At 42.2% G+C, this 27,794-nt stretch overlaps 1 protein-coding gene across 4 annotated transcripts in view; it reads right to left on the reverse strand.

Moving 5' to 3' along the window:
- Nucleotides 1-27,794, reverse strand: part of SLC1A2 (solute carrier family 1 member 2) — a 131,348-nt gene that overhangs the window by 49,670 nt on the left and 53,884 nt on the right. The window contains exon 1 of one of the 4 annotated variants that reach the window (XM_023528675.1): nt 25,881-25,919. The exons of the other annotated variants lie outside the window; for them this stretch is intronic. Within the exon in view, the coding sequence (XP_023384443.1) occupies nt 25,881-25,894 (14 nt within the window). The 5' untranslated portion in view covers nt 25,895-25,919. Of the gene's footprint in view, nt 1-25,880; nt 25,920-27,794 lie in introns of those variants that run through there. 4 annotated transcript variants of the gene reach the window in all.

A 27,794-nucleotide genomic window follows, 5' to 3' on the forward strand; every position in this document is an offset into this window, starting at 1 on the left:
GATCCCAAGCTGTGCTGAGAGTCTGCAGTGGAGCCATTGCCAAGATAACGAGCCTACTGCCTCTTTTATCAGCTTTGTCATTTCCCAGGCCAATAAGATTTCAGATTTAAAATTTGATGACATAAGATTGACATAGGAAGGCCAAATTTTCACTTTGATGATTGACATAGGATTGATATAGAAAGGCCAACTTAGGACACTTTTGTTAGCTGCCATGCGCAATCACCATCAAGTGATGAAAGAAAAAATAGTTTTTAACATCTAGAAAGACAGGCCACAGTATTTGAATAAATGACAGCGCCTTCTAAGACAGGGGTAATAGCCTTACCCAGATGTTCTCACCACAGAACTGGAGAAAACATTCTTTAGAACCAACACTGATCTGCAGACCAGTGGTTTGGAATCATTGGTTATAATTGAAATAGCATGGGTTTTAGAGTCAGAGAACCTGGGTTTCAGATCCTGACTCCATCATCTGCTAGCTGCGTGGTGTGTAGAAAGAAGGGCTTGATGCTTATATTGTAGAATAGAAATATGATCACATATGGTAGTGGCCTGGCATGGCACCCAACACAGTTAGTTCCTTTCTCTAAAGAATATGAAGAGACACGCAATACTCATCAAGTTCATGACAAGGGTAAAATTTAACTCAGAGGATCTACTCAGGCGCACCACCATTCCAACAAAATGCCACGCTTAGCTCCAGTCTCAGAATTAAGGCCAGAGACCCAAAATCAACTGCATACTTCCTTTTTCATAACAGGATGTTTAATATACTTGGTACTAAAATGCTTTAAAATCGGAAATAATGTTGCATGGCCTGGTAGAATACCCAGATGAAATTATTAGCCAAAATAGAAGTTTCTTAATCTCTCCTTGATGGCCTAATTTTCTACTTGCTTGTTAGTTTCGGGGCAACCCCTGTCTATCTAATCTATGTGTGTGTTAGTGATCACTCAGACAGTCTAAAAAAGAAAATAGGGCATGACTGCTCACAGCAAGCAGATGAGGGCCTTTCTGATCAGTGAGCAATAAACGCCACTTCCTCCCATCACCAAGTGAGACAGACAGAAGAGTTCTTTTTACAACACATCAGGAGGAAGTGATCAAAACGATCTTTTCAACATGTATAGACCATATTTCTAAATTTGCATTGAGACCTTTTTATATTTTTTAACATTTCTCCAGCCAGCAAGCTGAAGCTCCAAACTAGAAAATGACCAGCGAAGAATGGAGGTCATATGTCTTCTGAAATCATGAATGTATTCTTGACAAAACTCTACAATCCCCTTGAGATGGTCATCCCTTGCCTCGTGTTTCATTTGAATCCTTCCTGCCATTGAAGTTAGGACTGGGCACATGGTTAGTATTTAAGTGAGACTGACAAGTATTTAAAGCAAACATTCTGGCAAGATCCATATGACGTAATCAGAGTGTCGGGCATCGAAACAGCCACGTTGAAGTGAAAACACACAAATGTTAGGTTAACATACACACCCAATCCAGCAGTGTGGATGAATGCCTGTCGCACACGATGCTTAGTTGCACTAAATTGCTGCATACGTAGTATTTCGTTTTTTCAGACCATGACAAAATGTCCCTGAAGCCCTGAGTCAAAACAGCCACATCAAAGTGGCAGTATCAAAATGTCATGAACCCACAAGTATTTATTGAGAGAATTCCTGTGACTTTCCCTCTTGGAATTACACAAATACTCCAGACTCATAGGAGTTCCTGACATCTGCACATAGAAAATAATTTTAAAGTACATCAAGGCCTCAGCTTGCATCTAGGGACACAAGGAGTCCCCTTCATAAAGACTCTATGCCACTCTGAGTGATCACTGCACCCAAGAACACCAAGAGAGCCTGCACTGGGGAATATTATAAAATATAATGTTATATAATAATATATAACTTAATATTGAACCACTTTTAAGCCTTATTTACCTTCAGTAATGAGTAAGGCATAATTCTTACTCTTAAGGAGCTCTTAAGAGAAAACAGAAAGTACATTGTACTGTACTTAGCTGCTTTACACATGGGCTATGATAAAGCTCTGCCCAGGATGCTATGGGAAGTAGTAAGAACAGAGCCTAACCTAGCTTTGAGGGAGAAGTGTGTTCAAGAAAGACCCCCAGGGGGCGCTGATGCCAGAGTTGGATCTTAAAGGATGGATTTATCTTAAGTGTCTACATCCTCCACCAGTCTGTGAACCCTAAAAGAGCAGGACTATGATCTTTCACACAGGACTATCAAGCACTGGTACCAAGTGCTTGATAAATGTTTGCTCAAAGAAATTAAGAATTGGAAAGCAGTTATAAAGAACCTTCTCCTGGGAATGAGGCCCTTCTGCAGTAGACTGGCAGCATACCACTTCAGCAAGCCTCTTACCATTCTTGCATTTGCTCTACAAATTTCTACTGGGCACACATTACAGGCCCCGTGCTGTTCGAGGTGCTAAAGATATCACAATAAACAAAACAGACAAAGCCCTTGCTCTCATGGGACGTACGTTTTAGTGGGAAGACAAATATGAATAAATAAACTTCAAGTGGAGACACGTGCTAGCTGGAGGGTGATTTGTGGGATGAAGGCAGAGCTATTTTGTCACAGGTGGCCAGGGAAGGCTTCTGTGATAAGGAGGTATTCGAGTAGAAACCTAGAGGGAATGAGGGGTCTCCTAAATTAATTATGAAATGTGTCCAGAGTTTAGCAAATAAGTGGAATATATACATTTTGGAAATCTTTATATCAAACTAGAGTCTGAAGCTCCCACCAGATATTACTCCTGGTGTCCACATGTTGGTTTTTAGCTCAGGCAGTGATTCAAATAAATGTCAACTTAGTAATGCTGGGTCCTATTACCACCATGAATAGGACAGAGTTCCGACAACTGTCTCAGCTCCCAGCAAGAGGAAAATGGTCCCAGAGAGCCATGCGTTCAACACAGGCAGGTCCAAGGTCACAGTAGCCTGCAGTTTGCTTCCCTGGCAATAAGCAGAAAGGGAAGGAACTGGTCTGGGGAGGCCCAGCAGATAAACTCAGTAAGTTATTTCAAGTGAGCACACTCACCCCTTCTTAACACTCCCTTCCTATCATCTGTGGCTGTGCAGACAGATCCGAACACCAAGAAATTTGAAATCCCAGGTGTGGCTTAGTTATACCAAATCCACTGAGCCTGATGCTTTCCAACACTGTTGATGGCCTCTGTTTCTATCTGAATGCCTTTTGGTTGGAAGATTTAGCAATGCAATTCCTGAATATAGGAAGTTTCTGTAAGCCAACACTGTTGGATCCTCTCCATTGTCCAACAAAGTAAGTCCACGTGATGAGACAGCTGTTTGGATAATTAAAAACTTGAACAATGAGGCTATAATTTCCTTCAGCCTTAACTTCTCCACTGAATTATTTAAACAGCTGTTAATTTTATTTTACAGTCACTGCCCGTTCTTTCTCACGCAAATCCGCGAGTCTTGCTTCAACGACAAGTTTGAAACATTCTCTGTGACTCAAAAGGGAACATGTAATGGAGCTGGTGCTAAGTTTTAAATTATTCTCAGAACCTGCTTTTCATTAGCATTCAATTTCCCTCACTCTGCCAAAAGCCTCTAATAATAGGCTCATTAGATGTGGTGTTGGATTCAGATTTCCTGCCTGCACACTTCAGTGTCACCTTAACTGGCACCAAATTCTTTTTTCCTTCTTCACTCATTCAGTGAGGTGGTAACAGAACATTCCCTGGGGAACCTAAAAGCAACTGGTGTGTTTTTGCATGAAGGATGTGAGGTCTGCAACAGGCATCACTCATCCGGACTCTACTGCCCACGTCCAAGGACTCGGGGAGACACAAGGGAGACAGTGTCCAGAGATTGCCCACATGGGGGATACTAGGTCAGACCCTCGAGCAAAAGTTATGTTTGTTGAGGGGGCTTTCCCATAAGGTGGTGGCGTGTTTGGGAAAGAATGCTGGAAATACCAGTAGTGTCAGCTCTGAGCACTGGGCACCATGGAGTGGTGATTACAGCTGTGACTGATCCACATCCGGGATTTCCCCAGCTCCCTAAAAGATGCCACCCCCGTTGTAAAAGGGACCGGAACTTGAAGACAGCTGGGCATTTCCAACAGCCCAGCAGGCCCTCCACCCTTGCTGGATCCTGCAAGACCTGGTTTGACCATGTTAAGGATACTCACTGACCAGAAGTCAGTATCTCTCTCTGATAGGTACTGTGTCCTCACAGACTCTGAGAAGGAAACCTAGAGGTTCACAACTTCCAAACGTCCTTCAGTCCCTTCTCTGTTCATTTTTTAGCCACCGTGTCCATTTCTTAGACCACAAAAGTACTTTCTGGAAAGGTCCTGCCAGTGAACTCCAGATTTCACCAATGATACATTTTTTTCCACATCTTCCTGAATATTAGATGGTCTGGCTAAAGAGCACAGTTTTTAGGTATCCCGAATCATGACGGGATTGGACCTCGTGGACTACATGAGACTGAAAGTCCAGGGGTCTGGGCTATAATTCCAGGGACTGTGGCTACCTGGTTGTGTCAGATATAGTATGAGTACAAATGGATATAAAGTTACTTGACCATAATTAATAGAAGGGTAATGGCTATGAAATAATAAAAACAAGACTCTTACTATAAGATTTCAGTAGGATTTAGGTATCAATTCTGGCTGACTTTTATCATTTTATTTTTTTAGGTCCCAGGCTCTTAATCTATAAAATAAGAGGGTTGGATTAGAAATTCTTTAATGTTCTAAAATTCTGTGATTCTCTAATTCTCAGGAGGAAAGGGAGTATTAATAGCTCTCAGTTCAAGATATAGCCTCCAAGGTGGAGAGCCAGAGGAGAGAAAGAGCAATTAGGGAGATCATTTTATAAACTATATAAATGTCTAACCAATGTACTATATATTTGAAACTAATAAAATAAAATAAAAGAAATTAAAAAAAAGATATAGCCTCATTCTATTCTATAGAGGACTGAATAAGCTTAAGGTTTACCATGAGATGAATTATTTCATCATGAAGGGATAGCCTAATTGCTACATGACAACCTTCACAGGGAAAAGCAGATGGGTGACTTAGAGACAAGAGACAAACCAACAATAACAATCATTTATGTCCTTACCTCCATTTTTACCTCTCTTATCTCTGGTACAAAAGCATGTTTTTTTCTAGTGCTACTTAAGGTGAGTTAGGGGGTCAAGTTTAGCATGCAGTTCAGACGTAAGCATCTCCTTAATCCCCATCTACACTTGATAAATTCTCAGTCTAGATTTCTAAGATGGGCAGGTCAATGCCATGGGAATGTAGTCAAACAGTTGAACTGGCACTGGGATCAACCAATTGCCAAATTCACCACTAAATCACCAAAAGTCCACCTATCTCATTCACAGTCAACTCGTGGAACTGGAAAGGTGGCACTCACAGAAAAATTGAGGAAAAAGAGTCTTTTCTTCATATCACTTTCCAGGCCAAGGGACCCAAACTGGCTAATGAATGATATAAATGGCAAATATAGAGCCAGTTGGGCCTTTGGGTGTCCTCATACAAGGGGGGAAAGAACAAGTAGGAGGAGGAGACAAAACTATGCAGGATCAGTAAAAAGTAGCATTCGTTTTGCCCAGAAAGAGAAGTTAGAACACCATCCCTCATTAACAGCCTCCGGAAAGCAACTTGGTTGAATACAATTACACAATTACATGGCCCTCAGATTCTTGGTTAAAATCGCCCTTTTCCAGCTATGATTGGGACAAGGCATTTATTTAATCTCTTGAATAATAATACCCAACTCACTGGGGCATTATAGAACTTAAATAAGATAATACTTAAGAAAGTATTTAACAATATTTAACATGTAATTGACACTCAATTTTAGTTTTCCTTCCTTGTCTTAAGTGACTAAAATTGGGCAAAATGACCACTAAGACTGTTGAGTTTTAGTAAACCACTTTGGCAACAAACGGTTCTTGTGCTTTCTACTAAAATAAAAAGAGCCCCAGAAGGACCCAAGTGGCTAGAGGTCTGGATAGTTCCCAATGCTGTAAGCTTCCATACTGTGGAATAACTGAACAACCTCTCACAGAACATGAGTACAGCCTTAAGTATATAACACGTCTGGATTTTTGTGAAAATCCTCCCTCCGCAGGGTGGAGACTTAATGAATTTTCCCATTTCCAGAAGGGCTTGCCACCAAAGCAGAAAAGGGACACCAAGGAACAGTAAACTCCCAGGCCTGGGTGAGAGATGGGGGGTGGAGTGTTCGATCATCTCAAATTGGGGACATCTTCTAAAGTAAAGATTACACCATGGGCCAGGAGCTCACCGGCCAGCCCAGTCCCCAGAGGCGTGTCGATTCTGAAGTAATTGCTACCCGCCTCCAGTTCATGGAACAACATGAAAATGTGTTTGAAAACATCACACAACTGCAATAAACTAGGGGAGAATTGTCTGGCATGTGTCTGCATTTGAGCCACAGGGAACTTGGCTTCGGTTCCAGTTTGCCTTGAAGCAAACTGTCTCCTCTGGCTAAAATGTCCTCATCTTATTCTCCAAACCGGTTCTTAGAGTAACTTCTATATCTTCTTTAAAAAACCAATTCAAATATAACTTTCCTCAGCAGGACTTCGTTGAGTCCCAAGTTTGCTTTTTTAGATGCTCTTCCTGCAGCTTACCTATGCTTATCTATGCTTACCTCTCTCAAGGTATTTTTACCTGTGCCTGACCTCTCTCAAGGTGATTATCACAATTTACATATCTATTTCCCCACTGGAATATAAACTCTTTGAGGCAAGATCTTGACTTACTTGACTCTGTCTCCACCACATCTAGCATGGATGGTTCTTTGCATATAGTAGATGCTCAGTTATTGTAGGTTGAGTGAATAAATGAATGTGAAATAGATTTTTAAACACATGTTATAGTCACAGGTTCTGTGTGACACTCAGTTTTAGCAAATAGTGTTCTGAAAGACTAGGAAATCTGAAAAGAAGCAAGAAATGAGAGTAAAAGCACAAATGCCTGCATTAGTGGGTGGCAGGAAGAGGCAGGTCAGCATCACACAGGGCTGGCCTTTCTCTGCTGGTGGCTTTGATCCAACTGCCCTGCCCAAGCCATGTTGGCCCCAGTCATGGGAAGATGGAACCATGAACCAATCTGAGATCAGCTAACTATCCAGACCTCCAGCCACTTGGGTCCTTCAGCAGAAACTGATGAGGACACAGGAAAACGTCTCAGGACCCTATTGCCAAAATTGACATCTCTAACTCTGGACCCTCTAATGTGTGGTCCTTCCACCAAAGAGCATGGACACTCTTTGCCTTTCCAGGACTCAATGGAATTCTGATTTTGAGGAACTCTGTCGATCAGCAGAACTCTAGATTTGGCCCTCAGGACTGGAAGGTTCTTCCTCTGGCCTCTGAAACTTTCCAGACTGAGCCTTACCAATCAGTCCCCCAAACAGGGCGGTGGCTGGGATGTTGACTGACTTAATTAGCTGCAGTGCTTTAGTGCTTTAGTCACTTAGCTGCAACTTCCTGGGCGTTTGGGTCATGTCTTACAGTTGCTTCTCCCCTCAGCGCAGTTCTCCCCGTTCTCAAGCAGAGCGATGTGTCTGTGTGCCTTTTCTTTCCTTTTAGACCAAGCAGCCAACCTTGCAATGCAGTGTCAATTCTAAACAAGAAGACAAGTCACCACTGTGACCATGCAAATGGCGAGATTTCCCAGGGCTGGCACTTGAAAGGCTGCCCTATGCTTTTGAGGGGTGATGTTTCAGGACTTCCTTAAAGTTTCCCCAGATGTCTTCAAAGTCACCCACTTCTGGCTCCAAAGGGCCTTTGAGAGACCTGTCCCTTTGCTTCCCAGCAGGGGCTCCAGATAGAAGCCAGAAACCCATGGGAAAGCAACCCATTCATTGATACTCCAGTGCAAAGGAGTTTCTCAGATCTTTCTCTAAGAACAGGACTTGCTGGGGGGAGCCCCTTGACATGAGTCCTGGCCAGAAACATACCCAGAAGCCAAATAAAAGGAGAGGAGGTCAGGACATTGGACATAAACATTGCCAACTAAATCCTATTGCCCCAGTCAGTTCCAGTCAATTGAGTTTAAAACTCTCTGGCCCTCAGAGGGTTTCTTGAATGCTAGCAATTGTCTTTTTCTTTTTAATCTGGATGTTAGTTTCATGTGAGTTCAATTTGGGAAAATTAACCAAGCTGGTCACTTAAGATTTCTGTGCTTTTTTGTATGCAAGTTAGACTTCAATAAAGCATTTAAAATAAACAGCTAAATTATGGCATTAGAAGTAAATTATATATATATATGATTTATATAGCTTTCCCTCCCTGTCCCCCCTGCCCCCCCCAAAATAGCTGATTCCAATATTGATGGATTTGCCAGCAAAAGAATAGGTGCTAATTTTGCCAAAAAAAAAGCAATTTATATGTTGAAGACATGTAAAAGTTTCCTTCAGATGAAACAAAAATACCAGGGCTTTGGCATAGTCCAGGTTACAAAGGAGTGGTCTGTAGTCTTTATCTTCCTTCTACTTTTCCATGCCTGCAACTGCAAAGTATTCTCACACATCGCCTTGTTTATTTTCCATAAGAACAGTCCCTGAAGGCTCTTCTTCTTGTGTTCATCTTTTAAATGATAAACAATAACTAACATTTCATCAATTTGACTTATTAACAAGTAAGTTAATAACATTTGCATAGTCTACAGAGTACTTTCACATCCCTTAACCTATTTCGTCTTCATGACATCCCAGAGAGGAAGGAATTATTCCATCTCAGAAACGAAGAGGCCAAGGCTCCAGGAGAATCCAAAGCTTGCCCGTGCTCACAAAGCTGAGAAGCAGTGAGCTTTGGATGTGAACCAGGGGGGCCTGCAGCCGGAATTAAATCTGCCCATCTCCTGCCTTTGCATCGAGAATTCTTTGGGTACATCCTTTCTAGGAGTGTTTGCAGAGTCACACATTAAAACTTCCATCTAGACCAAGTCACTCGCAACATAGGAGACATGCAATCCTAGCAACTAGAAAAGGAAAACAGGAACAGGCTGCTATGCGAGGGAACGATAAAGCAGCCTCTGGGAAGCTGTCGCCTTGCTGCCTGCCCCAGACAATCCGTGCTCCTGGGCCCCTGGCCTCAGGTGTACCACAGTGCGAAAGTGGCATCCACTTAACTGACCCCTCCCTTCAGGTAACCAGAGCTCACAGGGCTCATCCTGTCCCCGCTGATTCAGACAGCACATGCTGGTACGAAATAACCACAAGGGTTCACTCTAACTCCAGGTCTTCACCAGGAAAGGACTCGTTACCTCGAAGAGACTCCAGTGTCTGAAAATTGATAATAATAAGGTAATAAAAATGATGATGATGACCATAATGATAGCAGCTAACGTTTATTCAAAGTCTGTTGTATCAGACACTTTTTTATGTGTTTTATATGCATGAACTCATCCATAATTCTCGCAACAACCTCATGCAGAAAATACTATTAGCAGCAACCTTTACTGGAAGGGAAACAGAGGCATCGAGTGGTTAAATTATTTGCTCAGTGTCATAGTGAGTAGGTGGTAGAGTCTGGATTTAAACCCAGGAAGAACTTGGAAGAATAGATCAGCCTATTCTCTCTCTGCAGCCCCTCAAAAGTTGCTCTTTCATATTAGCTAATTTTATGATAGCTGTAAACATTGACACTGAACATCGGGCCAAAAGAGTGATTTTGCTTCTTCTCCAGAGAGAAGAAGGCTAATGGCTCATCTGAACCAGAGCCCGATGCACAAGCTACACACAATCACCACAGAATCCTAAGATTTCAGGACTGGAGAGGCTTCCAGTGCCCCCAACCTCTGGACAAGTGACATTCCGGTCCGGAGACCCAAATCTGTCTCTGGATCATTTGTTAAAAATACAGATCTTCTAAACTTATATCTACACAAAATCTACACACAGATGTTTACAGCAGCTTTATTCACAGTTGCCAAAACTTGGAAACAACCAAGATGTCCTTCAGCAGGAGAATGGATAAACAAACTGTGGTCCATACAGACAATGGAATATTATTCAGTGCAAAAAAAACAAATGAGCTAACAAGCCAGGAAAAGGAATGGAAGAAACTTCAGTGAAAGAACGCACCTTGATAAGACTACATACTTTGTGATTCCAACTATATGACATTCTGGAAAAGGCAGCAATTGTGGAGACAGTACAAAAATCAGTGACGGCCAGGGGTGGGTAGGTAGAGAAGGATGAACAAGCAGAGCACAGAGGATTTTTAGGGCAGTAAAAATACTCTGTATGGTACTATAATGGTGGATACATGTCATTATACATTTGTCCAAACCCATAGAATGTACTCCACCAAACGTCACCCCTAATTAAACTGCGGGATTTGAAATGATAATGATGTGTCAATATAGGTTCACGGACTGTAACAAATATACCTCTGGTGGAGGATGTTGATAGCGGAGGAGGCGGTGCATGCGTGGGAACAGGGGTACGTGGGAAATCTCTGTACAAGCCTCTCAATTTAGCCGTGAACCTAAAACTGCTCTAAAAAATAAAGTCTATTTAAGAAAATACAGATCTCCAAGCCTCACCCCTGCATATCCTGATTCAGCACATCTAGGCGGGGCCTAAACCTCTGGACGTTTATAAAAGCACCCAGGTGCCTCTGTTGCAGTCGATACACAGGCTGATGTCTAGTCGGAGCCTGAACAGCTGCAGTGAAGGGCAGCGTGCTGCATCACGCATCTCGCCATCCTGCCATCGGACAGTTTTGATTATTAGAAGCTCCTCCTCTACGGTAAGCCTAAACCTGTTTCCCTGTAGCTTCTACCCAGTAGTTCTTTTTCTACACTGTGGACTCATTTAACAGTAATCGTTACCATAGGGCAAAGTCGACGGCAATAGTTACCATCGATCAACGCTTTACATGAATTATCGCGTTGACTCCTCCCAATACTCTCACAAGGTAGATATTATAACTATTCCTGTAAACCTAAATGAAACACACACACACACACACACACACACACACGCACGCACACACACGCACACATGCACTGGAAGTCAGAGAGGTACAGTCATTTGCCTAAAGCCAGGCATCTTGTGACTGGCTGAACGGGGATTGGAATACAGCTCTAACCGAGCAAGGCGCACGCTCTTAACCACAACATAACATTTATAACACGTGACACCTAACTCCTTCTCCATCTGCCAGCCTTACGGGGACATGAAGGTAGCTCTCCTTTCTGCTCAGAGTTTTCTCTCACCATCCCACACGCTGCATCTCAAAGCACTTACACCCCCTTTTGATGCGCCTCAGTTCTGCATTAGAAGAATAAAAGACAGTAGGTAACTTTACACTTCAGAAAGAAGTTACTGGGGAGTCCTGGTAATAAAGAAGGACCAACGATGGACTTTTTATTATGTACCAGTAGTAGGCATCATAATTCCCCTCCCCCCAAAGTCCTAATTCTCAGAATCTATGAATATGTCAGTTATATGGAGAAGGGGAATTAAGGTTTCAAGTACAATTAAGGTTGCTAATTAAATGACTTTGAGATGGAGTTTACCTGAGGGGGTGCAATGTTATCACAGGGTCCTTATAAGTGGAAGAAGGAGGCAAGGGAGAGAGAGAACTAGAGAAAGACTCAGCCCAACATTGCTAGCTTCGAGGAAAGAGCCATGAGCCAAGGACTGTGTGGGCAGCTTCTAGAAGCTGGCAAACAAGGAAATGGATTCTTCTTTAGAGCAACCTCACTGACACCTTGATTTTAGCCCAGCAAGACCCACTTTGGACTTCTGACCTCTAGAATTATAAGAAAATAAATTTGTGTTGTTTTAAAATACTTGATTTGTGGCAATCTGTTAGAGTAACGATAGAAAACTAATGTCATACTAGACCCTCACCTAAGTGTTTCTACCTCATCTTACCTGATTTTACAATAAGCCCGAGAGGCAAGGTGGTAAACGCTGAGTCTGAGCTTCCTTCCTACCAATGCCCATGCCTCTCTTTCTAGTTTTGTCCAGAGAGGCACGTGCTTAAACACTTGCTTCTCAGCCTCCCTTACTGAGACGTAGGCAGAATTCTTCAGCATCAGCCTTTCTCCCCTTCTTCCAGCTTTAAGGGAGGTGCTAGATAAACATAGGCTAAAGCAACATCTTTCTCTCCTTAGCCAATAACCTATTTCAAAGGCTGGTCACCACAATGTCTCAATATGACGCCCATCACCAAAGGACGCCTTTCAGGTTTCCCAGAGGACTTATGTCCTTTCTTACTTTGGTTCCTTCTAATGAGCCACTAAATTTGTGTCCATGGATTAGCCCACTAAAATATTTAGTCCCTGCTAATTCTACCAGATTGACTGCCCAATTGTCTCTTAACTAGTTTGATATGTTAATTTTACAAGTGACAAACTGAGCCATCCAATCACAACTGATGGGTTCTTCTCACCAGGAAGATTCCTTCTTAAAAGGAGAACGTGCGTTTCTTGCACTGGCAGTTTACAGAGACAGGTGAGTTCCCAGTGCTCGGTGCTGACATGGCAGAGTCCACAGTGGACTACATCCTCCTGCATTACCCATTTACCCCCTTCTTAACAGCCACTTGCAGTTCATGGTGTTCACTGACTGTATTCTTACATTAGAACCTGAAATCTTAATTGACTCTTTGATGAGGCTCTTTGGAATAATCCTCTGGATCTTGCACTTCACACTTCATCACATTCATATTGTTTCCTTAACGTCGAAATGTCTTCCCCACCAGGTTTTAGACTCTGTGAGTGAAGGGCCTGTACCTAAACCTGGACCCAATAATTATTAGGTAAGACTTTACTGAGAGACTAATTTTGCAGGCACTTGGGGGTACGCAAGTCTGTAGGGCCTGGGAGATACCTCTGGCAATAAGTGGTAGGAGCCTTCCCAGCTCAGGCACTGGATGAAAGGTTCCTCCTGTGGATATGGATAGGGGAAGAGACTAAAGAAAGCAGGAAGAAAGAATGTACACAATTCCTTATCCTGGAAGTCTACCAGAAGCCCAACTAATGTCTTATGACCTTGCCAAAAGCAACCAGGGCTTCTAATTACCACAACTGGTTATAACTTGACTCATTATGTCCTTCCTGACATCATTCCCACAGCACCCCTCCTTGATATCCCTAGAAGTTGTCCAGTATGTTGGCCATTGGACCATCAACACCACTTCACTCCATGTCAACTGAGGAGTAAGCTCTTCATCCCAGATGCTTGGAAAGAAAGGCTCGGTCTTGCTCAACTTATAAAATCTTTCTTTTATTTCTGACTATGCTTTCTTCCTGTCTCAGTGAGTTATCTGGTTGCCTTGTAAATCATAACATTGAAACAAAGGTCATGTTCTGTCTTTACTTGCATTGCTATATAATGGCACGAACAATGCCAGGCACCTAATAGGTGTTCAATAAAAACTAGTAGATTAAATTAAGTACTAGGACAAAATATAGTCATAGGGGTTAGATAAAATTTAGTGTTTTTTAAAATGAGTTCCATGGCCTCCAAGGACATCCTAGAGTTCTGAGTTAACACTACTACATTCCTCAAAAAATTAAAAATTGAACTACCATTTGATCCAGAAATTCCACTGCTCTGTATGTACCTGAAGAAAACAAAAACATTAACTTGACAAGATACATGCACCCCATGTTCACTGCAGCATTATTTACAATAGCTAAGATGTGGAAACAACCTAAGTGGCCATCAATAGATGAATAGGTAAAGAAGATGTGATATATATATAATGGAATACTATACAGCCACAAAATAATGAAATCCTGCCATTTGTAACAACATGGATGAAACTTGAGGGCATTATGGTAAGTGAAATAATTCAGATAGAGAAAAACAAATATTGCATGATCTCACTTACATGTGGAATCTAAAAAAAAAAAATTACAGAAAACAGAACAGATTGTTGGTTGCCAGCAGAGGCAGGCAGTGGGAGGTGAGTGGGAAGGAGAAGCTGGTGAAGGGGGTTAGAAGGTACAAACTTCCAGTTATAAAATAAACTGAGTCCTAGAGCCCTAATGTACAGCACAGTGATACTACAATACTATTATAGTTAATAACACTGTATCACATATTTGAAAGTTGCTGAGAGTAAATTTTAAAAGTTCGCATCACAAGAAAAAAATTTTATAACTATGCAAGCTAATGGATGTTAAATAGACTTACTGCAGTGATCACTTTGCAATGTGTATAAATATTGAATCATTATATTGTACCCCTGAAATTAATGTAATATTGTATGTCAATTATACCTCTTTTTTTTTTTAATAAAGAACTATATTAGACTCTGCAGAGTTCCCTTTGTTCATAAGTTGGCAGTAATAGTTCTCTAACTCACATTCTTAATAAATGATACGAATTTTTAAAAAGATGGATTCTTGGCACTCTCCACTTAGTTTCCTTTGAAAGTGGCCAGATAGGTCAATTCCTTAACTGTGTGCTACTGAATAGTTTCTTTTACCCATTGGGCTTCATTATCAGTAACAGTACTGATTATGATGCTATTAGTTACAGAGCATACTAGCTCTGCAGTAAGTGACTTCCTTTGCTTGATCCTCAAAACAAGTCTATAAGGGGGACGATCATCACCCCCATTTTGCAGACAAGGAAATGGAAGGAACTTACATACCTAAAATCACCCAGTAAGCAGCACAACCACAGAGCTAAGCTGACTTCTGTCCAACTCCGAAGCCCACGTTTTTTAAAACTACATTCAGGTAAGTGAGCAGCCAATTCAAATACTCCATCCTTGGGTCTGCTCTTTCTAACTAGAGCTTAGAGCAAGAGTCAGCAAATCATGGTCCACCCAATGGCCCATAAAGCCTAAAATATTTTCTATCTGACCCTGTGCAGAAAAAGTTTGCTGACTTTTGGCTTAGAGGAATGGTAAACCAAATCCCAAATGTTCCATTCTGTTTACTGAGTTCTCTGTAGTACTTGGGACCAAAGGATTCTATGGCTTGTTTTTCATTCATGAAAATATTTTTTCATTGATTTATGTAAATGACCCTAAGTTATGACAGTTAAAAATAAATTTGAAGAAAAAAGAAATGAAAGCTAAAGAGCTGCGGTTCTGAATATTCACCTCCCAGATCACTGCAAGGCTGCTGGTTAACCAAAACCCAGCGAGGCTTCTACCAGTCATGAAGAATTTGGCCAAGAGGCCTGACCCACTGTAGATAAAGTGCCCACAGGCCCCTCTCTGCCCATGTGGATGGGAGTTTGAGGAGAACATTCTCATCAGCATGCAGCCAAACTGAAAACTAGCTGTTTAGACGGCTGCGAGCCTGCTAAAGCCAATAAAAACAATGACAAAGAGGGTAGTAAGTAAGGCAGTGAGTAACTGTTCATTTTATTCATTGTTTTTAAACGCAGCAAGAGGTGTTTGGTAATCTTTGTGTAAAACAGACATCTGAGTCATCCCAGCAGCAGGGGGTTCTCAAGTCATAAGACACATGGTGCTCCAGAATCAGGTCTTCCTGCCGGCTCAAGACCGTGCCAGGAACCTTAGCAACACTAAGTCACCAGGCGACCTAGTCTGGATCCAAAAATCAATGAACCTTTGTGGTCTGACTCCACTGATGTGCTCAAACTTACTGGGTGTACCATGTGCCTTTCAAGACTGCAGGAGAAGGGCTAGAGGAAACAGCTGCAGATTCCCAAACTGCCACTAGTTTGATGTATGAACTTGTACGTGTGTCGTCTCTTATCTGAGCCTAAGATCCATCTGTAAATGAGGCATTTGCATTGGATAGCTCTGCGGTGCCTCTAACTCTGTGAGTATGTGCAGTGGGTGCTCCACTAACCGTGTAGAAACAATCCTGGAATACATTGCCGACATATTACTCATAATTCATTATAGCTCATTATCCAATTAGTATTATACTTATCATCAATGTTATCATCGTTATCCTTACTGACAGCATAAATAACAGTAATAGCCAGAATTTATTGAGCACTTTGAATGTGCCAGATGTCATTTGTTGAAGTCTCTGGAACATGTGGAGAAGATTTTATGCTGTCTTTTAGACCAGGGTTCAGCGAACTGTGGCCATGAGCCAAATCCAGCTGATTGGTTTTGTAAATAAAGTTTTATTAGAACACAGCCAGGCTTATCATTTACCCATTGTCTATGACTGCTTGTGCACTGCAAGGGGAGTTGAGTAGCTGCAGCAGAAACCTTAAAATATATGTTATCTGGCCCTTTACAGAAAAACCTTGCTGACCCTCTCATTTAGCCCCTATTCTGCATGCCTGCTGCTCTTGCCTACCTGGTATCCATTTACTACCTTTCTTTTTTTTTTTTTTCAGTTTTTAAAATTAGTTTCAAGTAACAATACATTGGTAAGACATTTACATAGTTTATGAAACGATCTCCCCTGATCCCTATCTTCCCTCTGGCTCTACACCTAGCTATTATGTTACTGCTGACTGCATTCCCTATGCTGTGCTCCCCATCCCCATGACCCTCTATCGACTACTAATTTGTACTTCTTTAACCCTTCACCCCATTCTCCCAGCTCCCCAACCCCCCTCCCCTCTGGCCATCACCAGATTGCCCTCTATATTTGTGGGTCTATTTTCAATTTGTTTGTTCTTTTTTTTCCTTTAGATTCCGCATATCAGTGAAATCATATGGTACTTATCTTTCTCTGTCTGACTTATTTTGCTCAGCATAATCACCTCTAGGTCCATGCGAGTCTTCGCAAATGATAAGATTTCATTTTTTATGGCTGAGTAATATTCCATTGTATATATGAACCATAACTTCTTTATCCAATCGTCTGCTGATGGACATTTAGGTTGCTTTCATATCTCGGCTATCGTAAATAGCGCTGCCATGAACATAGGGATGTATAGATCTTCACGAATTATTGTTTTGGTTTTCTTTGGGTAAATACCCAGAGGTGCAATTGCTGGGTCAAAAGGTAGATCTATTTTTAATTTTTTGAGGAACCTCCAACTGTTGCCCATAGTGGCTGTACCAATTTGCAATCCCACCAACAGTGTATGAGGGTCCCCTTTTCTCGCTTACTACTCTTTTTGTTCTAGCTTACGGACTTCCCTCAAGGCACCTCCCCTTGGACCCTAGGTTTGGGTGGAGCTGACCATTTGCCCATCTCAGGCCTGGCAAATCAAGATACACCCTCCTCATGACCTCAAATACTCAAGAGTGGGAATGCTAGATTCAGTCCTAAGAATTTTGCCAGAAATAGTTGGAAGAAGCTCTTTTTTGCTGAGGTTTCTTAGCTGCTTGGATGCAAGTCCAGCGCTGCCAAGAGCCTGCATGGAAATGACCTGCCTGTGATTGATGACAAAGAGAAATGGAGAAAGAATGAGCTCTAATAAGATTTTAGCCTCTGGGTCAAACGATGCCTGAGGCTACTTCCAGACTTTAATAAGCCAATATGGTTTCTTGCTAGTTTAAGTGAGATTAAGTTAGGTTTCTATCAATTACAACAAAAAACAAAACAATCTTTTGAAATAAGTGTATTTTCTCCATGAAGATTCACCTGCCAAAGTCACATAGCTAGTAAGTGGCAGAGGTCTACACTGAGTTCTACCAGATGAAGGAACCAGAGTCTAGAACTCTCCAGAAGATCTGGTTAGGACCAGGAAGAGAACTAACAGGTTATTTTCTTGTCTTTGAAAGAAAAACCTTCCAAACCACATCACTGGTCTCTAGAGGATAGCTCTTTGGGGATCATCCTGTTTTCTACTTGTGACTATCCCGTGACAAGGCCCAGTAGAGTACTGGCTTCTCATGCGGTAATTTGGAGGAAGTTGTAGAAAAAGTGGTATCATGGCAACTTTTCAGCCCTTCTTTCTTGCCATTCTTAACTGGGAAAAAGATTTACTGGGGAGAAAGCTGACTGACTTTCCCCTTTGGGGCATACGGTCATCCAGCAATCAAGATTGTAAACAGGCAGTCTCAGTGCAGGGAGGATGGTGGGTCAGGACCCTTCTGCAGCAAGAAATGAGTTAAGGCAGCCTTTGTTGAAGCACAGATTCCATGAAATCTCACCTAACCAGAAGCATCCATCTCACATGGCATCTTCCTATCCTCTGCTTTGAAGAGTACAACAGACTCCAAGAGAAAAAGTGTAGCACAGGGTATGGAAAGAAGATCTCTCAGGGTGGCCTTTGGTCTCGGCCTGGCCCTGAAGACACCAGACCCGGACGTCTTTGGAAAGGCCTGAACTCCCTGTTGACTTTAGACCAGTCGGTAGGCAAAGTGTAAAACTTCAAGAGAATGGAACAGAAAACTGGACTGTCAGGCACATTTCTGAATCACTCCATGCCCGTGCCCCAGACACACACACACACACATACACACACACACACACACACACACACACACACACACACACACACACACACAGCTGCGTTCCATAGGAAGAACATGGATGGGTCTGGCTTTATAACAGTGCTACTACTCTCTAACTGTATGATCCTCAGCAACTCACTTTCATCCTGAAAGCCTCAGTGTCCTTATGCACACAGGAAGAGAGGATTCTAGGAAAGATTATATTGGATGCAATAATTTCTGCTAAGTGCTTGCCACATAATAGCCGTACTGTCCTTTCTTCTTTCCCCTCTCCTCTCAGCTATTGCAGACATAAGGGAATGCTTTTTAAAGAATTTGATTTAGAAAGACAACATAAACCTCTGTCCAAATGAACTTTTAGACTTCTTAGAAAACTCTGCAGACATTCAAGCGAGACTCAGATCTCTATACTCTTATGTAACAAGTTACATAAGAGTCATCTTATTCCCCCAACATGCCCTCTTGGATTACAATGTGCAGGCCAAGGTCAAAGGAAATTATGTAAGCATAATCCCAGGAAATCAGCAAAGCAGGAACCAGTTCAAGAAGCGAACCAGCAGTATGTTAGCGTAAATCTCTCAGAGGCCAGAAACTGCTAAACGCCATAAAACATGATGAGTACATTTGGTTGAGAGGGAAGAAAATATTTTTTAAATGGTACATCAAGGCGCCAAACAATCTGAATAGAGGCTGAGACTGCAAGAGAGCAGGGTCTTGAAGGTCACCTGCAGCACTGCATGTTAACCTCTTAATTGCTGCCCTCCAGGAAGGTAGGGCAAGGGACCTGAGAGGCAGGGGGAGGGGGAGCAGAGAAATTGAGACTTGAGGCTGGGGCACTTTCCCAACAAGTATAACATTTTTTCAGTGTTTTAAGGACCAGCTGCATATCATCTCTGGAGGAGAGATAATTTCGAAAGAATCCTATTAATGAAAATGTTTGAAACCAGGTCAAAAACCCACCAATATATGAAGCATCACAAGTAACGCACAAAAAGATTCTCAAGCAGCTTAGAAATCAGGGCAAACAAAACCAAAAGAAATTTTTTGCACATCAAATTGTCAAAATATTTTTTTTTAAGTTGTAACATCTATGATTGGTAAGGACATGGGAAAATTACTGTGGGAGTTAGATTGGTGAGGCAGGGGTGGACAGAGGATTGATTAGGTAGTTCCTACCAAAGTTAAAAGTATTCGATACCCTTTGACCCCTCGAAAATTTTTTTCTTAATATATGTCCTAGATGTGTGTGCACAAAGATGTATATTCTTTGCAGAACGTTTTTAACAGTAAAACCTGAGGAGTCGCCTGAATTCCATCAATAGGGGGCTGGATGAATAAATTCTGATACATTTTGATGCAATGAAAGACAAATGTGCCTGTTAAAAAGATGACGTATGGACTAATGATCGAGATATAGACACATAAAAATTCTATATTTACATGTACATTTACGATGCATGGAGAGAAATTCTAGAAAGAGAAGCAAAAAACTGTTAGCAAGGATTAACTCTGGGAATGGAAGAGGGTTTTAGAGGCAGGTGTATAAAGGGGCTTTTTATATATTTTTGTAGGTTTTGTGGTAGGTTTTAACTTTTAAAACAACGTTATGTTCACGTGTCATGTTGTATAATTAAATTTTATTTTGAGTAACGGTGAATCAGCTATCTAAAATGTTTGGAAGATGACTGCATTTTTTTCATGCAGGAAAATATTAACTTTTTAAAAGAAAAGACTAGGAATCTGTCATCTGTTAGGAAGGTTATCGATAAGGTAATAGGTTCTGTGTGCTGAGTGTACATCCAAGCTCACCCAAATGCAGATATTGAGAGAGAATCTGCATCCAAAATGATACTAAGGTTTATGCTCAAGAAACAAAGCAAATAACCTGCCCAGAAGAGACCAGGGTTTATTTCTCTCAGAGGAAACCTGCCTCCCAGAAGAATATGGTACCTTTTATTCTCTCCTTTAAAATTAGATGAAAACAGGGAACCTCTTTCCCTTGTCTTAATTCTACTTTTCCTCAATCAGAAAGAGAGGCAGTTGCATCCCATTTGCATCGGAGTTCATACATCAGGAAAAAAAGTAGCCCCAAACTGGTCTTGGTCACTTAAATTCAACTCCTGGGACATCTTCTCCAAAATGTAATAATAATTCTAGGATGCAAGTGGGACTTCATCACTGCACTGCTCCGATATACTGTGAGGCCACAAACAAGTCAAAAAATCCATATTGGTACGTCTGTAACAACAGTACCCCATCTTCACATGGGGATAACCCATTATCTGTGCACCAAGATAATAATAATAATAATATCTGTGTGCCAGGATGACCCTTCCATTACACACACACACACACACACACACACACACACACACACACAATCTGGTGTATTAAAAGACTGACAAACTTAATGACAGATGCACCAACACTGTAAAAACCTAGAAGGCTTCTGCCACAACATCTACTGCAGTGCCCCGTCGATCATTTCACAGCAGATAAAATATTTTGGAACCAAGGTGCATGGCTGCAAAGTGGCCCCACTGAGCACTCATTTTTTAAAATATGTTTTTTAGATCTGAGACCGAATATGATCAGAGTTATTAATTTGTTTATGCACTTATCCATTCAGTAGATATTTTCTGAGTATCTACTCTGGGCTTGGCACTGATCTACATGTGACAGATACAGCAGTAGACGTGACAGAGGCTAACATACTAAAGAAGGGAGACAGTAAACAAATGATGTCATGTAGTGATAAGTACTGTAAAAAATAGTGAAGTAATGTAATGGTGAATGAGATACAGTGATGGGATACTATTTTATACAACATGGTCTGGAGGGTGACATTTATTCAGTGACTTGAAGAAAGTAAGTGTGACCATGTGGGATCTTGGGGGAAAGTGTCTGAGTGGGAACAGCAAGTGCAAAGGCCCTGAGGCAAGAGCAAGCTGGTGAATTCTCGGAATAGCAAGAAGGATCTACTCACTACTATGCACAGGCAAAATGCTGTGAGCGAATGCTTGATGGGAATAAGGGACTCTCTCCCTGAAAATGTCATACAGAAACGTTTCCCTTGCAACTTAAGATCCCTAAAGCCCTTTACCCACAGTACCTCGTTAAGAATATCTTACTCCGACCATTGAAGACTGCTGCTTCTGATACAGTATGAGGGCTTCAAAAGGCTGAGTCCTGGCTGCCGGACCTCATGGATTGAAAGAGAAACAAAGAGGAGGCCACATCCATTCCCTACACAATCTGCTGGTTCTGAATTTCCAAAAGAACAGGAGTCCCTGCCCTCAGTTTGTGGGACTGAGAAATTAACCTGAAGCAGTGAAGAGCACAACCCAGGGCCTGCTCACTGCCCTCCCTCTGCACAGGGAAGAGCTTCTTGAGTCCTGAGCACCCTGATTAGATCAGATTCCACAGTGCTCTGAGTTGGAGGTGACCTAGCGGCACTTTTAATCTCCAGAGGTAGTCAGAGAATTGAACCGTTCCATTAGGCTTAGCAGTTCTGTTTCAGACAGAGAGCAAATGACTGACAAGTACTTTGGGTTTGTCTCTAAGTTGAATTTTGAATACCCCAAGAACAAAAAAAAAATTTAATAATAGTACTTCGAAAACACAATAAAGAGGGCAATATAAGCAGCGTGCTGAATCCTAGTAACTCGCTCCACGAGGTTTACTGTGCCTGTTTCTCATTCCCATTTCACTCATGTTCCCACAGGACTTCCCGTGTCAAGGCCATCACACCCAATAATTCTTGCTAAATACCAGGGTTCCAATTACAGTTTCACCATAAAACACTTCATAAAACGTGTGGACTTTGCTCCTGCTTTTTGCGAACACAGTCGGGCCCTCCTTCCTTCCTCCTCTTGGCGAGGCACAGCACCTTCCTGCTGTCAGAGCTGTCTGCCCCGGCCCTAGGAAAGCTGGCCCTCGCGCCTGCTACCTCACTGCCCCGAGGATTCCATCTGCCTGCAGAGGAATCGCGGGGTGATTTCATTCTCTGATCCCAGCGCAAGACTCGCCAATCATGACACCATCCAGGAAGGTTGGACCCTCCCTGTGAGACTGTCGGGACTGGAAGGGACTAACAGGGTCAGGCTGGGGAGAAGGGAACTGAGGCTTACTTCCCCCCGAATCTCCACCCCTTTGCCCCAAGCGCATTAAGAAATACACACATAGGGCAAGGGGCGGGGGCGGCAGGGTTAACTAGATCTCCTTACCCAACCAGACTCTTTCTTTGTCTCTAAGAAAAAAATAAATAGTTTTATCGTATTTTTTTCAGATTATATAAATAACATGCACTTTGTTTATAGAAAAATATTTTTTAAAAGTGAAAATCACCAGAAAATTTCAATGTCAGAAAAGTCTCAGTAACACCCAATGTTTGTACCAAGCACTGTTTTAAGTGCTTCACACTCATTTAAATTCATTTACTCATTTAGACCTCATAACCATTGTATAGGGGTGACATCATTTTAAGACCCATTTTGCAGATGGAATAACTGAGGCACAGAGAAATTAAGTAACTTGCACAAGTCTCATAGCTATTTAGCCAAGAATCCGGAATCCAAACTAAGACCCGTGTTCTTAATGCATTTTAGTTACGACTGCTATCTATTTGAGGCTCCCAGCTCCTGCACCTCTTCCAGCCAGACTTCCACAGGCTGGTCCTTCTCCTGCCAGCCCTCCAAGCCTTGGTAAGCTTCCCTGAGGACCACATAGTCACCAGAGTCTATAGCAGTCCACTCCGGACGTGTAGAGCATCTAGTAGGCGCATGGGACTATGGGTAGACAATGCCTGGGACCCATCCCTTGACCACAGGGGTTTGATCTAATAGCAGACACATGACCTATAAACCAGAACAACTAACAACAGAAATGATTAAAAATGAATGAGTTCTAGGATTGATTAGCAATATCTGCCATGTACATAAAATTAAGGAGTGGCCACATATGTGCCTATATTTTCCATCCTTGCTTCCAGTAATTTGCAGGCACTTTATTTCTTAGATATAGGCTCATTTAGAGCAGAGGCTATCATGTTTACCTTTGTGCCAGCCTTGTGCTAGGTAAGCACTGAGGAAACAGTGATCGTTGTTTGTTAAATAAATGACCACACTCATTTGTTCCTAAGAAAAATAAAGACAAAGAAGCTGGGTGCTATGAGCTTTAGGCATGCAAAAGTGGCAGAATGGGCCTCTGTTGCTAAAGCCAGCTTCCTATTCGGATTCTGCCTAAAGCCAAAGTGCCAAGGCAGGTCTGGGCTCCACCTGGGTGGAGCTTAGGTCATTCTCGTTTAGGGAAAGTGCACAGCTCGTGGACAGGCATTGCCTGCGGGGGTATTGTTACTAACACAGCTCTTGAATTCTGGAATACATGAGCAGAGCCTCACTAGGAACAGGCCTGTGAAGCTAGACTAACACAAAAACATTCCTCAGGCATCTGCTTTTACAAAAAGAGATATGCAATGCAAAAAACAGAGGTGTCTTTGGCTTGACCTCCCCTGGGGTTGGTGAAAGAACTGTCTGGAATTGGGTTGGGCCAGCAGACACTAATTTCTGAGAATTTCCCCCTTCATTATTTATTGATGAACGAACCTAATATGTCTCTTTGCTATTCCTCAACCCTCAGCAAGGTGCTTCATATGTAGCCTTGGTTTTTCTCCTCTATGAAACGAAAGCCCTGAAGGGGCTCACCTATGCAAAGGGCTCACTCAGTACAGTGCCTGGCAGAGGGCGAATACTCATTAGCTATCTGCGAGGATGTGCCAGGAAATATTGCAGGTTGACTACTGACTTTCGAGAAATGCGGACTGATAATCAAAGGACAGAAGGACATCTCCCAGGCCCTGGAGGCTGAGTGAGCCTTTAACTCATTATCTCTTCTTGTTCCAGTTCCTTATTTACGGATTAAGAAACTAAAAACTCTCTCCTTCTACTTTGTCTTATCTTGCAGGATGTAGAGGGAGGAAGATGGTATCAACAGTTATCGAGCATCTATTTACGTGGACTCCAGCATGGTGATAGGCACATCACAGGCTTTACCTCTTTTAATCCTTACAAAAACCCAAAAGGTACAAATGTTTATCCTGGATTAAGAGAGAAGTGAGAGAGGTCCTGTAGCTACTAAATCGCAGAGCTGTGCTTCTAGTCCAGGTCTCTCATGCTGCTTTCTGCCTCCCGGCTTGAGCCAGACCTGAACCCCAGGCGCCTGAGGTTCCTCCCACAAATGCAAGAAGGTCTTATTCCAGTTTTTCTACTTGAGGCCATAAGAAGCTTGGCTGAAGCAACAAGCCTTTCAATGGTTTATTCCAAAACTCTGAGCTGCTCTGTCAAGCCTGATTGGGAAGATGACTGGCTGGGGCGAGAGTGTCTCTGCCAATAGAAGGAGCCTTAAGATTCCATTCTTTGACCGCCCTACGCCTTGAACCCACCATCTCTCTCAGAGAGCATACTAAAGCCACCAACATTTTTATTTCCTTTTAAAGATTTTCTTACAGAGTGACCCATCTACCCACTATCCTCATATAATGGAATCAGCTGAGCCAGTCTTTGTTTGTGAGATTAATCATAATAATATACTAATGATCATTAATATCTATTGAGTACTTAACCCCAATGAAATAGATACTACCATTAGTTCCATTTTATAGATGGGAAATGGATGTTTAGAGGTTTGGGGAGGTTAATCAAAGTTAGGCAAGTGGTTAGCGGCAGAGACAGAATCCAAACTAGAAACACTTTCCTTAGATGCCCGCACTCCACTCACTGTCCAGGGCTTTCCCCGGGGAGAGTGGGGTAGCTTCCCATTCCTTCTCCATCTCCCTGAATGACCGGCACACCTCCTCTCTCTCAGATGGCACATCAGTCCCTCTAAGACCAGAGTCTGTCTGAAGAACACTCCAGACCAGAGCATCTTCCTACCCATGTGGACATGTGTAACAACCAGTCCACCTACTCAGTCCTGGGCACAACAGGGTTAATGAGCTAAAAATGGTCTGGTTTTCAAGTGATACGTAATGACCTCATGAGATACATCATCGTGAATACTTTGTACATTTAAAATGCAAGACAGAAAACTGCATATGATGGCAATTTTATAAAAATTGGACATTGCATCAAGATGCAAAAACAAAAGCTATGAATGGTTTCTAAGGGCTGTTTGGAACGTTAAGATGATAGCTAGTTGGTTTTTATTTCCTTATTGGTCCTTTTTTTTCTTTATGTTTAAACTTTCAACAACAAACACAAATTAACCTTTATAATAAGAAAGAAAAAAGTTGCAAAACTAAATTGATTGACCACAGAAAGTATCTACATTATTCAGAGTAAAGACAAAGAACTACTTAATCTGTAAGTAACTGGCACAGGTTCCCTCACCTTGCTTCCTACACATTGTGCCCTGGTTAAATATTTACACCTCCATCTAGCACTACTCGGTTTTCGAGTCTGCCTCTGATGCTGAGAGAAGAATGCCAGTGCTGAGAGTGAATTACCTTAACCCGTCCATAGCCCTTTTCCAGTCCAAGACACAGCCTTCTGCAGAGGGACGGTTTAATTACCGAAAGCTCTGTGACGCAGTCAGCCTATTTTTGGCTGGCAGGCAGGGCAGGTTAGCTCTTTATCCACTCCTGCCTTGGCCAAGCCTCAGAGGTCACAGAGAAGGCATTTTCATCCTGTCCTGGTGCCAAACCCGTCTTTCTAGAAGCCACGCCAGTGCTGCCTGCTGAGAAGCCAGCCAGGCTGCAACTCATTTCTCCAAAAGTCTGGCACAATTTCTCTTCCTAATATTGTCACCCCCAGCTAGAACTGTAAAATGTCTCAGAGTGTGCTGTACTCAAGCAGAGGGAGTTCGTTTCGTAATACACCTTAATGGACACGTTTCACCACAAGGATTAAATTGAGATGGTTGGGAGTGAGCTAATGCTACGGTGAAACTGCACTGCAGAAGAAATACATTGGAATTCAGGGGAATTCAGATGAGTGATCTGGGTAGGAAAAGGGAAAAGTCCGAGCATGAAGCAAGAAGTCCTACCAACGTATTAGAGAGACCATGAAATGAAATGATGGCTGATTAAGAGACTATCCCAGCTAGTAGGAGTGGCCAAGGGACCTTCGATAACGATGATAATAATAGCAATAACAATAATATTGATAGTAATGAAAGCTAACATTTACAAAGCGCTTACTACGGGTATCCTTCCAAGCACATTATATCCACAACAATCCCGTGGGGTAGGTTCTACTCTTATTCCCATGTAATAGGTAGAGAAATGGAGGCACCAAAAAGTAAAGTTGTCTGCCCAAAGTGACATCATAAGTGGCATACAGAACTGGGTTTTGAAAAATCTCAGCCTGACTTCAGAAACTTTGTTCTTAACCACTTAAGAACAGAAATGGCAAAGTTTCCCTTGCATTCCATTTGCTATTTTGTCCTGCCGTGCAAGCCATCCACCTTCCTTGGCTCCTCAGACATTCAGTAATATCTGCCATGTCCACAGCCTTGAGGCTGTGGCACTCTGGCAAGTGGGGGATGAAAAGGCTTCCGGGGAGGAAAGGCGGGGTAGAAAGCAGCCTGAGCAAAAGGCAACAGGAGAACAAGAATTCAACAGAGGCTAAACTCAGGATGGGAGGTGCTTTGGAGAAATACAAGCCTCCAGGAATCCCTGGAAACGCAAAGAGAGGCTCAGCACTCTCCCTGAGTGTGACGTGGGACTTCAAGTTGATTTCATTTAAATCATAAGGGACAGTAGGATCCTGTGCCAAACTAGCAGAGTTGTGAAATTTCAAGACTGACATTTGAATTTTGATACCTTATTTCCTTGGTTCTAAGATGTGCCTTTTAGTAAAACATTTTAACATTTCTGACATTGGGATACATATTATACTTAGTATATACATCTATTATGGTGTTTCTCTTTCTACTTGAAAAACTATTATTAATTGTTCAGCTTACAACCAAGGGCGATTGAGAACAGAGTAAATGCAGCTGCTTAAGGACCTTTTGAGAGAAGCAGATGAAGCTGCTCTCTCGTTCACTTGTCTCTTTACCAGTAAGGTTTCCACCACTCCAGCAGTTTATCCAACGTGCAGATGCAATGTCCACCTCTGCCTGCTCACTCCTGCTCATCCTTCTGATCTTGGCTCAAACACTGCTTCCCCTGGGAAGCCTCCCTGACCTAGCAGATAGGGTCTAATTCTCCTGTGGGGCTGTGTGATGGATTAATGTCCACCATCCCCCACTAGACTGCATCTCATGAGGTCAGGATTAGGTGTTTTTTTTTTTTTTTTTCTCACTCTTACATCACCATTTAAAGGCACAATATGAATTTCACTATTTTTTTGCTGTATGAATAAATTTGAGTCTCCAACACAGAGTTAGAAAACAAATGATCGATTCCTATTTCAGA

The sequence above is a fragment of the Pteropus vampyrus genome, unplaced genomic scaffold (assembly GCF_000151845.1).
Source record: "Pteropus vampyrus isolate Shadow unplaced genomic scaffold, Pvam_2.0 Scaffold31, whole genome shotgun sequence".
In the NCBI taxonomy this organism is placed as follows: domain Eukaryota; kingdom Metazoa; phylum Chordata; class Mammalia; order Chiroptera; family Pteropodidae; genus Pteropus; species Pteropus vampyrus.